Source organism: Mytilus trossulus, chromosome 5 (genome assembly GCF_036588685.1).
Source record: "Mytilus trossulus isolate FHL-02 chromosome 5, PNRI_Mtr1.1.1.hap1, whole genome shotgun sequence".
Lineage (NCBI taxonomy): Eukaryota > Metazoa > Mollusca > Bivalvia > Mytilida > Mytilidae > Mytilus > Mytilus trossulus.
In genome coordinates this window covers 9,701,023-9,714,912 of record NC_086377.1, presented here as the reverse complement: position 1 = coordinate 9,714,912, position 13,890 = coordinate 9,701,023, and the positions used below count along the sequence as shown (strand labels likewise).

The 13,890-nt window shown below is 31.6% G+C and overlaps 1 protein-coding gene across 1 annotated transcript in view; it reads right to left on the bottom strand.

Annotated features, from left to right (window-relative positions):
* The window catches only part of LOC134717575 (E3 ubiquitin-protein ligase TRIM71-like), a 38,169-nt gene extending 28,149 nt beyond the window's left edge, over positions 1-10,020 (bottom strand). The window contains exon 1 of the mRNA XM_063580068.1: positions 9,258-10,020. Within this exon, the coding sequence (XP_063436138.1) occupies positions 9,258-10,020 (763 nt within the window). The remainder of the gene's footprint in view (positions 1-9,257) is intronic.
* Positions 10,021-13,890: the final 3,870 nt, after the last annotated feature.

Here is a 13,890-nt window from a genome sequence, read left to right as displayed (position 1 = left end):
ACTTTCATGTTTTCATCCTAAAAAAAGTTGACGTAAGGTAGTTATAATCATATTGATGTATTTTTTTTGTCATATACACATACTTCAACAGGTGTGTCTATTAGACTTAGAAATGCTAGATTGGAAAATTTAAAAACAAATTTAAGAACAGTTTGTGTCCATTGTTTATGTTTACATCTACGTTTTACCTATTTTGAAATAAATGAGTTATATTTTCAGGATTGGAAGACCTAAATGCATTTTTTTATCGATATTAAGTAAAAAAATTAACAAGCAAAAGACGTGTGCCAAAGTTCACCAATTGTATTCACTAAATAGGTAAAAGAAGAGTTTTGAAAAAATAAGAATGTCTTTTTACTGTAAAGCATACATGTAATGAGGTAATTACACCTTATGTTAATGCTTTATGTATGTCATGTCTTAAAGTGTTTCACAAAATTTTTGAATTTAATTGAAACAGATTTTTACTGCAAATATGAAACGCATTTTTTTGTCTGTATATGCTTTCTATCTAAAGTTTTAACTATTTTGAAGGAATTCAATCAGTAATATTTCAGAATTGAAAAAAACAAAATAAATGCAAACATTTGAATTCCGAGATGTATGAGTACCGACAACGTTGACGAGCTATATGACAAACATACATAAAATTGATAGTTAAATTCATTTAAAGTCAACCTTGCCTGAGGGAGTTGAAACCGTAGTTTCCTAATAATTTCAAAATTAAAATAAACGGATTATTTAAGAAAAGTATGTTAAATCATGTCAGTAACGAAGTACTGACTACTTATCAATGATAACCGCATATATCGATATCGACTTAGCGATGTAAAAAATTGAAAACAACACGTTTAATAAGCGCTTTTCTGGATTAACCTTTATCTGGAACGCTCAAAACCAAACATTTGAAATCCGAGGATGTATAAGCATGATAAGTACTGAAACCGTTGAAGAGCTATATGACAAAAATACATAAAATTCAACAAGCCATTTACTAAATTAGTAAAACACGAGTTTAGAAAAAAAAAGGATGTCCTTTAACTGTTACCCACACATGAAGTGAGGTAATTACACCTTATGTAAGTGCTTTTTGTATGTCATGTCTACAATTTTCAAAAAAATTATTAAAATTCAATTAAAAAATTTCTACTGCAAATTTGGAACGTAAACTGATAAAGCTTTACTATAGTGTAATGTTGAAACTCTAAAGAAAGTTGTCATTCTTTAAATTGAATAAGCTGCTTCTTAATAATTAAATTTTTACTATTTTATATATATCATGTGTATATATTGAGAAAAAGATATGTTCATTGTTTTAATAAGTAAATTCAAGTGACACAATATGTATATAAAATGTATAATGAGCATTTAAAGTTAATTGTGAAAAAGTCAATAACAATACAATATATCTGAAACATTAATATTTATTTTTTTTATTTCATTAGGAAATTTTAGTCACAATTCAGTTATAATATAAAAAAGAAGATTTGATATGATTGCCAATGAGACAAATGCCCACAAGAGACCAAACTGACACGGACATTAACAACTATAGGTCATCGTTACGCCTTCAATAATGGCAAAGCCCATACCGCATAGTGAGCTATAAAAGGCCCCGATATGACAATGTAAAACAATTCAAACGAGAAAACAATCAACCTTATTTATATAAACAAAATGAACAAAAAACAAATATGTAACACAAAATCAAACGACAACCACTAAATTACAGGCTCCTGACTTTGGACAGGCACATATATAAATAATGTGGCGGGGTTAAACATGTCATCGGAATCAAAACCCTCCATCTAACCTGGATAAATGGTATAACAGTACAACATAAGAACGAACTATAAAAATCAGTTGAAAAAGGCTGAACTCATCAGATGGACAAAAATACAAATGGACGTAGCCGGATACTTGTATATTCCGACAACAAAACGACAATAGGAACAGATCTGAGAGTTCGTGCAGTTGTCTTACAGCTAGTTCAAAGCCACAAACAACTAATAAAAAAAAAATCCTGAATCTAATTCGAATGAAACATTTTGATCAGCTTGTGTTAATTTTTATTAAAAATGTGATACATAATGATGTAGGTGTTGATGATAAAGGTGTTAAAAGTATATAGAAACTTCTTAGGAAAGATAAGAAGTTAGCAATATCCTTTAACTCTACTTTCCGATATATAGATGACGTTCTTTCACTAAACAATTCAAAATTTTTCGACTATGTGGATCGAATCTGTCCCATCGAATTGGAGATAAAAGATACTACAGATACAGTTAAGTCGGCTTCATATCTTGACTTACATCTAGAAATTGATATTGAGGGTCGGTTGAAGACAAAACTTTACGACAAAAGAGATGATTTCAGCTTTCCAATTGTGAACTTTCCATTTCTAAGTAGCAACATTCCAGCAGCACCTGCATACGGGGTATATATCTCTCAATTGATACGATATTCCCGTGCTTGCATTTCCTATTATGATTTTCTTGATAGAGGGTTACTGCTCACAAGGAAGCTATTAAATCAAGAGTTCCAAAAGGTGAAGTTGAAATCATTCCTTCGTAAATTTTACGGACGCCATCACGAGTTGGTTGACCGTTATGGAATAACCATTTCACAAATGACATCGGATATGTTCCTTACGTCGTAACTACAATCACCTTCCCTTTCATGAATTTGACCTACCGAATTAGACTATTTACCGGATTTGTAATCACATAAGCAACACGACGGGTGCCGCATGTGGAGCAGGATCTGCTTACCCTTCCGGAGCACCTGAGATCACCCCTAGTTTTTGGTGGGGTTCGTGTTGTTTATTCTTTAGTTTTCTATGTTGTGTCATGTGTACTATTGTTTTTCTGTTTGTCTTTTTCATTTTTAGCCATGGCGTTGTCAGTTTGTTTTAGATTTATGAGTTTGACTGTCCCTTTGGTATCTTTGGTCCCTCTTTTATATCATATTTGTTGTAAAATTTTGGGTTCAATGCCATATTGAAAATACATTTGTAATTTCAAATTGTTATTCAAATTTTTACTGAGAGAAAATAACTGTCATTCAAAAATTTGCCTTTATTGGTGAAATACAATAAATACATACATAAATCGGTCTTTGTTGGTTGCGATTAGGTCGAGTTTTGATCAGACTACATCGAGAATGGTTCATACTAAGTCAATATTTATAGGAATATGTGGTGTGAGTGCCAATGAGACAACTCTCTATCCAAATAACAATTTAAAAAAGTAAACCATTATAGGTAAAAGTCGAGTATGGTTAAGGCTAGATGGAGTATGGTTCAGACTAGGTTGAGTATGTTTCTGACTAGGTCGAGCAGGGTTAAGACTAGGTCGAGTATGGTTCAGACACGTATAAAATAGTTTAGTACTTGTCGAAAAAAAAGGCCGCCGATTCAGATTGTTAAGTATGGAGCAGACTACAGTCGATTTTTTTACAATCAATATCAGACTTATTTAGGCTGATCGAGTAAAAATCAGTACAGTCGAGAACAGATATTTATTGGCATGTAGTGAAAGTTAACCAATGTTTATATTCTACATGGTCATATATTTTAAATGTTTTGTACAAAAATACGTCTTTGACTTTAACCGTTTCTGCTTTGAGCGTTTCCAATTTAGGTATATCTACAAAAAAGTACATGGAATAACCGCAAGTTGCTTGATTTTTGTATACTGTTTGTCTTTTTGTGTAAAAAAGGTCCATGGCATGACGTTGAAAGATTATATTCGACTTAGATATAGAATGATGTGGTATGAGTGCCAATGAGTCAATTTGCCATTAAAATAACAATTTGAAGTAAACCATAATAGGTCAAAGTACGACCTTCAACACGGAGCATTGGCTAACACCGAACAACAAGCTACAAAGGGCCCCAACATTACTAGTGTATAACCATTCAAACGGGAAAACCAACGGTTTAATCTATATAAAAAAACGAGAAACGTGAAACACGTGGAAATTACATAAACAAATGACAATTACTGTACATCAGATTTCAGACTTAGGACAGGTGCAAACATTTGCTGCGGGATTAAACGTTTAAATGGTCCCAAACCTTCTCCTTTTCCTTTTTCTGAAACAATAGTATAACATTACATCAAAGAAAAACACAAGATAAAATATCTATTGGAAGGATTAACTCAATCAAAAACGTAAACTAACTGTATGTTTGGTACCTTTTGAAGATGGGACACACATTTATCAACATCATGTTAATCCTGTTTTTTTGTTAATACGAATTTGATTGTGTTATATGTATGTTTCATACAATATACTTATCTGTGTGGTACATTACACTTACATTAATCTGAAACAATAAAAAAAATGTTTCTCTACTAAGGCAATCATGTGAACATAATTTAATACTTTCAATATATAAAAAAGTATATTTTTTATAGTTATATTTTGAAAGGAAGGTTATGATTAAGATTTTTATAGTACGATCAGACATACATAGCAGGAGGTTAATAATGTTGAAATGTTTTATACTTGTTGTGACATGAACAGAGAAATGTCACTTCTATAATCTATCGCAGTTTTATGTTTTATTACTTGTAATACATTACTATTAATTGAAGATGTAATACGATTGCTATTAATATGTTGCTGTACGGCCTTTAACAATATATATTGAAAAACCAGCTTTTCATCACACCATTTAGATTTAATACATGCATTTTTTTAATTGCTTTATTGAAATTTGTTCTTTTCTCCTTTAGGATTCAAAACTATATTCAGGTTAAGAGGTTTTATGTCCATAAATTAACATATCAGATCACTGACAATTTCAAATGGAAATTACTTTATCAAATTGCAAATCAAAAGCAAAAACGAAACAGCCAAACAAACCCAATTTCTCATATTTCTGACTACGTACAGGGATTTCCTTTACGAAAGTGAGGGATTCAAATTTTGTTTTTACTTAACCTATAATCTAGATGACAGTCGCACATGCATGCCATGTCGTTATATGGGCAACAATGTGTGAGCGAAACAAATATAATATGTTAAAAGGGAACTATTTTTTTTTCAATTCCAGTATAATAGATATCAATTGTTTATTTTCTCAAAGGATATTTTCAACAAAATACAATGGGCATTCAAAAATCATAAAAGACAATAAAAACATACAACTCCTTGGCATAAAAAGATAGAACTTTTTAAACAAACCATAGACAACTCAGATGTAGCATTTGTCGTGTTGCTCATTACCTTAGCCTTATTTGGCACAACTTTTTTGAATTTTGGATCCACAATGCTCTTCAACTTTGTACTTGTATGGCTTTATAAATATTTTGATATGTGCGTCACTGATTAGTTTTATGCAGACGAAACGCGAATCTAGCGTTTCAAATTATAATCCTGGTACCTTTGATAACTTTTTTATGTAAGAATCTAGTTTTTTGTACAGTAAAATAAAACGAATTGCAGTACAGAAAAGTGTCACATATCCATGGTTACGTATCAAAACAATATTTGGATTCAATGTCTTCAACAATCCCCAATCAAGAAAATCATGAAAAATTATATATTGCGTGGTGAAATTAATAAAATAAATTGTTGAAAACTAAAAGACCTGGTAAAACACCTCAAAAATTCAAAATCGTAAACATGGTTAGTTTCAACCATATCCAACTATCCAACTGTCCAACTATCTTGTTTTAATATTTCAGTTTGTATGTTATGGTCAGTGTTTCATTAATTATTCTTTTATTAAATGTGTAGTATATAAACAAACTCATAGATACCAGGACTAAATTGTGTATATACGCCAGAGGCGTATTTCGTCTACAAAAGACTCATCAGTAACGCTCGAATCAAAAAAATATTAAAAAGCCAAATAAAGTACGAAGTTGAGGAGCATTGAGGACCAACATTCCTTAAAGTTTTGCGAAATCCAGCTAAGGTAGTGTATCCCTGAGTATCAAAACGATCACGTGATTTAGATACATGTATGTGTAAACCTTATCTGTGGTAGATGACTATTTTAGGTATTTTTAACATTAGACTTAAATAATACTTACTCGTCATATCTATGTTCGTTTCTGAAAGATGAAACATATGAATGGTGTCAGTTACACATTGATAAGTGCAATTTGGCTCAACAGACATACTGATAGATATGCGGCTGGTTAATGTGAAATAATGACGTGTTTTTATTATTGAGAACTGTGGTCAAGTTCTTCGATGTTGTTCTGGAAATTTCAATCCAACGAAGCTGTAATAGTTTACCAGAAAATGAGAATAGTGGTGTTAGACAATTTCAAATCGTCCTCGCACCATACATGTTTCTCTTTAAGAATGACATCTATGTAAAGTTGAGAATGGAAATAATGAATGTGTCTAAGACACACAAACCAGACTTAAGAATAAAAAAAGGCCGACGGCCACCTATGGGTCTGTGACACAGCGAGAAAGTTCTATGAAAATAAACGTTATAATTATCTCCAATCACATTAAAGAACTGAAATGAATATTGAAAAGACAAACAAAGACCAGAGCCTCCTGAATTTAGAAACACGCAAAAATGCAGTGGCGTAAGAGAAGTTTAATGAGATCTCAACTTTCTATAAGCTTAAATATCAAAATATTTACAAGTTGAGAGGTAGAATTATTCTCTTAAACACTCTTTCTGTTTTTATATCAATGGGTTTAAAAGATTGCTAAAGTATTGCAAGTATCTACAATGTACGTGGCTTTAAATTAAAACAAATGACAGAAGTTGTATTTCGAAGACAATACATGTTCTGCACTTCATTGAAATTAAGGAATAAACACGTTTTGTCTTCATATATTTGATACGCCATATGATGTAAATATACAATTTTGTGTCTTGCCCATCGAAACATGAAAACTTACCCACACTTGTCACATCTGTACAGATATCTCCCTTGCCCTTTTGGTTTCACCTCCTGTTTGTAATTACTACAATGAGCAAAACTAAGCTATAACTAACTAGTAGACAAATAGACAGTGTTAAAATACCGATAGGCAATTAAATATACTTGAGGCATATACCAAGTCAATGAATCTCGAGTTAAAAAAAAAAATCCGCTTACACCCAGACAGAGATACATTTTTTTTTTACCAGAAAGATATATTGCTTAACTTCAGAGAGGTTTCCTATGGTTCAGTGTACAACAGAAACTGTTTACCCACCAATAGTATCACAGTTTCACCATTTGTTGTAAGTGGGCAGTTGCAGTTACGTAGTGTGCCTAATGTTCAACAAGACCTTATAATCAACTTCGACTTTTATTTAGCTGTAATGATCTTATAAGTGTATGCTGTTCCTTTAAACGAAACGGGATGATATAACCAAAACAATGTAAGAGATTACACCAACAAGGAAATAATTCATTAACCTCATTCTTTTTTTTATTTTCCAAATCCTTATAGAATTATTGCTGACTTGCAAACACTTTTCTTACATTTTCCTTGTCTTTCCTATGAACAGTAAAAAACTGAATGAAAGGACGAACTATTTCAATTTAACCATTCATAAAACAGCATATTTGTAATCTCGTTTCAACTTGTTGAAGAACTAAATACGATTACTCCGATCCTTTTTTAAAATTATACAATCGAAACACCTTGTACTATCTTCATTTTCAATTCGGTAATGTGACTGATAAAATCATATACCCCGTCATTAAAAGTCCATTGTTAAAGTGAATACTGGAATTCTGGATTAGTTAATCTCTTCATCTACAGTCGACTGTGAATGTGACTGCTGAAGTGGTTTACCTCTTCACCAACAGTCGATTGTGAATGTGAATGCTGAAGTGGTTGAACTCTTCATTGATAGTCGATTGCGAATAATTTGTGAATCATTAATTATTTTTATGTTAAAAAGAGTTGACAATATCACGAAGAGGACATGTCAATATGAAGAAAGATATGACATACAAAGGATATTTACAACAGGACAAACTACACTATTCCGTCAATAAAACAATATTACTTCGTGTTGTTGTAAATCAGTATGGCGTCTTTTGATAAAACGTGCCCCAATAGTTCAAATAATTGTGATGAATGACTTTTATATTTTGGTTATATCGTATAAGTTGTTGAGGTTCTAAATATTTCAACTAGACAAGCAGGCACGTTTTAACAAAAATTCAATGCAACAAAATCTTAAAACTATTGAAAAAAAATTATGTAATAGTATGCGTTTGCATTTATTATTTATTTATTTATATGTAATCTTGCTCGAGCCAGTGTCTTCTAACCTACTTAGTGGAAAAAAGCGGAGATGCATAAACCATAGCGGAATTATATAAGTATAAACAGGTTTTAAATATATTTTAACTAGACAAGCTTGCACATTTTAACGAGCAGTATATTTACGAAAATTAGATGCAACACAATCTTGAAAAAAATTATGCTACTAGTATGCATTTGCATATCATAAGAAAACTTATTTTATTGTGTAATTCACTCAAACATTTGTTAACAAGTTAACATTGTCAAAAACTGTATAATATACAAATATATTCCCTACCTTTTGGGGGAAGGCAATTATCTTTCTCTGTTCATGGTGTGTTGTGTACGCATTTCACTAAAAAAAGGTCAACTGACATTTTCAGATTTTTTCTTCAAATGTTCTGTCAAGTGTCAGGAATATAACAGTTGTTAACACATTTTCTTTGTATGTTGGTGTTTGTTTTTGTAGTAGTTCAGTGTTGATGTTGTTCTGTTGCTTTCCACTTGTAGTTAATGTGTGTTTCCCTCAGTTTTGTTCGGATATTTTTCTCAGTTCAAACGATATATTACTACTGTAAAGCGGTATACTTTTATTGTCGTTATTTCTATTATAATATTGCATAACATGCATGAAGTTTTAATAAAAAATTTAAATAACGAGAAAAACAGATATGTCTGTTCTTGTTTGAAAGCAAGTATTTTTGTATGTTTACGTATTGTCGATATTGGTAATTGTACATGTATCAATACAACTCAAAATGTACACTGCCGTATTTATCTACTGGAGCACATGTTGAATCCATAATATTAACCGATACATTTGTAATAAACACATATTTGTATTTCATGAATTATCTCTTCTTCGTTTGTGATATCATATCCCGAGATAAGTTGATAATTAACAAAACAACATAATTGTGATTTTGAAAAATACGTGTCTCATTAAGATGCTATGGGTATATTAAAGCATGTATTACAAATACAAAATGCTCGTTATTTAAAGTAGAATTACCTGATTATGTAGTTACCAAACAGCTGTTTAATGTCGTTATCTGTTGCAGACTTAGCAGTATACTGTATCCTAGAAATTTTAGGTGTAGGCTTTACCGTCAGCTTTGCGATGTCGTCTGTAAGCTTCTGTAATGACTGCAACAATTTTCCATCGTTTCGTGTCTTGTTTAGTTCATGTATGGTCTTGTCTATGTCGCGTCCTGCCTTCAAATCCATTCGAGTATCTTCCAATAGCTTTGTTAATTTGTCCCTTTCCTTCCTGGATTGATCCTTGACCGATGCAATCTTCTCTGAGATACATTTATCAACCATGGTCTTTATCTTTGTACCTTCTTCTGTAATAGCTTTGACTATTCCTTCCACCTTCACATCAAATGTCTTCAGACCTTCTTCTATCTGCTTCATGTTTTGGGTTGCTTCATCTACCTTACTACGCAGGTCTGTTGTATTCGTCTCCTTCAGCTGTGATATGCTGTCCAGAAGTTTGGAAAAGGCATGTCCTGAGTGACTGCCGGTGACACAACTGCTGCATACTGCTGTATTACAGGTATTACATACAAAGCTTACGTCTTCATTGTGGTCTTTACATTTCGATTTAACTTCCGGTATAACATCAGAGGAAGACTGAAACTGGTGGTTCTTTGTCACGCTCTGCCGTTTATGAAAGCCTTTACAATTGTCACAAAAGTACTGTTCACACTCTAAACAGTAATGAGATCCAGAGGCACTAACACATATCTCACATGTTTTAGATGCTGCCTGTGCCTTGTTGCTACTCATCGTCTTCGATGTATAATACACAGGAACCAATTGTCAACACTACTATCTAAATAAATCAATGACGAATATATGTGTACGCTTTGTATTTAAATGTAACGCTGTAAAACATCAAACTTAATAATAGTTTGGATATGGAATTACCATTTACATACAATAATCATTTAAATGCCTATTGTATTATTGATCAATGTTCTGATTTAAAGATACTAATATTGTTTGACTTGAGTTATTGACTGGTGTGTGTATTTTATAACGATATATGGCAACGCATAGTTAGACATAACAGATAAAGTAACAAACTATTATGTGAACATCTGAGTGTTGAATTTTATTTGTAAATAAACAATTGGCTTTGGACTTCAAATATAGTTTATTGAAGGACCTTCTGTCCTATTTTTAAAATAAACATTAAATTATAATTAAAAAAAATGGAATAAGCTCTCGCCACGTTATAGCCTATTTGTGCATATGCGGCATAAAGCATTTTACAAATCAATCAATCATTCAAAAAAGAATTATTAACGTATACATTGGCATATATTTTTGAGAAAATTGTATATCGGTAAGTATAAAAAAGAAGATGAGGTATGATTGCCAATTAGACAACTATAAATAAAAGACCAAAATGACACAGACAATTACAATTATAGGTCACCGTACGGCCTTCAACAATGAGCAAGGCCCATACCGCATAGTCAGCTATAAAAGGCCACGATAACACAATGTAAAATAATTCAAACGAGAAAACTGACGGCCTTATTTATGTAAAAAAAATGAGAAAACAAAAATATGTAACACATAAACAAACGACAACCACTGAATTACACGCTCCTGACCTGGGACAGGCACAAACATAAATAATGTGTCGAGGTTTAACATGTAAGCGGGATCCTAACCATCCCCCTAACCTGGGAAAGTGGTATAACAGTACAACATAAGAACTTGTATCAGATCCTAAACATTCCGTAATATTCGCAATCTCAGATTCATGGTGCTATTTGGTGTCGCTTATCTAGGCAGACGAACCTTAATCGCCAAAATACGTTTTGCCAATAAGTATGACATTTTGATAAATACAGCCCGTAACAGAGAAGTGATCGAATTCGCGTTTCTTCACCGTCAGAATAAGTTACGTTATCGACAAACTTATTTCAGAAGTGACATAATTTAATTTTCTTCATCGACTAAATATTTCATGTCCAATGTGTAAGTTTTCATTGTTTAGGTCGAAGTTTTCTTCTTTATATCGTCTATAATCTTTTTACTTTCGTTTCCATGAAAAGGCAAATATAGCTTACGTTTACATACAACAAGAACGAATTGCACTGTACATGCTGTAGTTTATACATTGTTTCTTTGAAAGTTGTTACTAGTATAAAGAATTATTTATCAAGGTTCATTTAATTTTAGAAATCACCGACTACTTATTATACACTGCTTGCACTGTGAATATTTATGGGATTCAACACGGTAATACTTTTTCTTTCGTCTGATACAGAATACCCCATATCTTTTCTCTTTCATACCTATCTATTAATTATGTCCCTGGGATTATGTCAATAATACATTGTTGCAATACCAACCTATAAAAAAGAAGATGTGGTATTATTGCCAAGGAGAAAACTATCCACAAAAAGACCCAAATGACACAAACATTAACAACTATAGGTAATCGTACGGTTATGCTTGTACTTTGTCACAGAAAAAACTGAAATAAATTTCTTTCATATCGAAGCAAAAAATACAAATGTACCCTTTAACATTTGAAAATTGCCCTTCATCTTAAGTTATTGACGAATATTTGAAATTTAAACCTCTATAAGATGTGATGTACGGCATTTCATTTTATCATTGGTAATAATCCATATCTGACAGAGAAGAAATATTCATAATTCTCAGAAAGGTTTCGTAAATAGTTGTTAGATACCACTAATCGTTCCAACAATCAAGACAACAGAGACAAACAGGGAAACAAATATGAAAATGAAAAGATATGACTTAAATGTTAGCATTTTATGGGAAACGGCACTTAATTTCCAAAAAAAAAAATGATGTTTAAAGGAACTGTAGAGACCTCCACAGGTATTCAACAAGGGTAGAATTCAAAACCTTGAATATGAAAGCCTGGAAATCCATGATACTTTTTCTTTGCGGTAGTTATATCTACAAAATCAATCCATGTACACGGCATATAATACATGTATATTCATACATGTATATTTATATATTGGGAATTTATTTTTGTTTCCAAACAGAATTATAAGGTTATGTATAAGTGCCTCCGTTCACTATAAATTGTAAATTGTCTTCCTAAAGACCAGCAAAAATAAATGGAACAAGTTCACATAGTCATAAAAAAGTCGTATAATTTACGTTATTGCACAAAAAATCAGAAATACGGAATATTATAAGTGAACGGTTAGGAAATCCGTTTTTAAGGTCAAAGAAAAATGTTTTCCCTGATACAAACGTTTCAAGAACTTGCTTTGTGTACCCTATAGACAAATTCGACTGTATATAAGGAAGTTAATATGCTTGCTCTGATTTGAAACTATCTTATAGAACTTTTTTTAGTAATCGAGAACCTATGTTGTTTATGGGTAATAGGTGAAATGTTGCATGATCCATTAAAATGACAGCAAGCGCAGTTTTGAGGACGAATTTTATTTTTACACTGATAAAATCTGTTAGGTTTTGATCATGGTATATATTTGAGAAATTATTTTTACTGATTTTTACTAAAAAAATATTCTTTGTGTGTGCCATTGCAAGAAATAGTTTTACTAGTTATTTTGTCATATTAAAAAAAATCTCAACAAAATTTTCCCGTTTAAACTGTACTAGAAAAAAGTTTGGCATGTGAAACGGACGAAGACATATTCTATCAGAAGTACAAATACCAGTCCTCCTTTTTGTGTATACATATGAGAAAACATTTCAAAGTTATTGATTGAATTCAAATCCATCACACATAATAAAGGACATCATTCCTATCAAACACCTTTTTAATTGTTTACCAGTATATTTCTTTAAGTTTTTGGTAGAATTGTAAAGGAAATTATACTATCAAGACGTCCTTCCATAAACCTGTTTTTTTCTGTTCTGACTTTAAAGAAATTACTACTTTTCGCCCAATCGAAATGATGCATGGAAATATTTTGTTTCATATTATTAGAAATATTTTCAATATTATCGGTATTAAACTTGATTATCGACATATGAAAGTTTGTCAGCATTGTCAATCTTTTTAAACGTTAAAGTACCAAAAGTTCGGTCACTACTCAATTAAGTTTGTCGATAACGTAGCTAATTTTGACGATAAAGAAACACCAATTCGATCACTTCTCTGTTACGGGCTGTATGTGAAATAGCTAGAGATGTTGGGAATAACTTATTTATTTAATAGTATCTTTATCTATTATGAAGCATCTGTAAGGCTTTGTAAGCAAATATTAAACAGTGTCAAATTTAACTAAAGTTGTTTGTCAACCATACTACTCAAACAAATGATGTATTTTATTAAATGTCACAATGGTGCGTGTTGCTTTAAATGAGTGACAGAAACCCTGATTAGTCCACAGATAAACTATGTATACAATAATAATTTGATCAATAAATCCGATGTGAAGTTATTTAAATTAGTTAAGATTGCTAGATATTATCGAATTAAATATATACTGTCTACAGCTATGTACGTCATCTATATTAATTTATCTAATTTGTACTAATTAATTAGAGACTATTAATCCGCTTCACGAAACTAATCCAAAATATACCGTATCATTTGTAATAAAACACACAAATCTGTACAACAGCGAGTGGAATTATCTGCACGGTTAGAGATGCAAAGGTTCACTGATGAGTTACAGG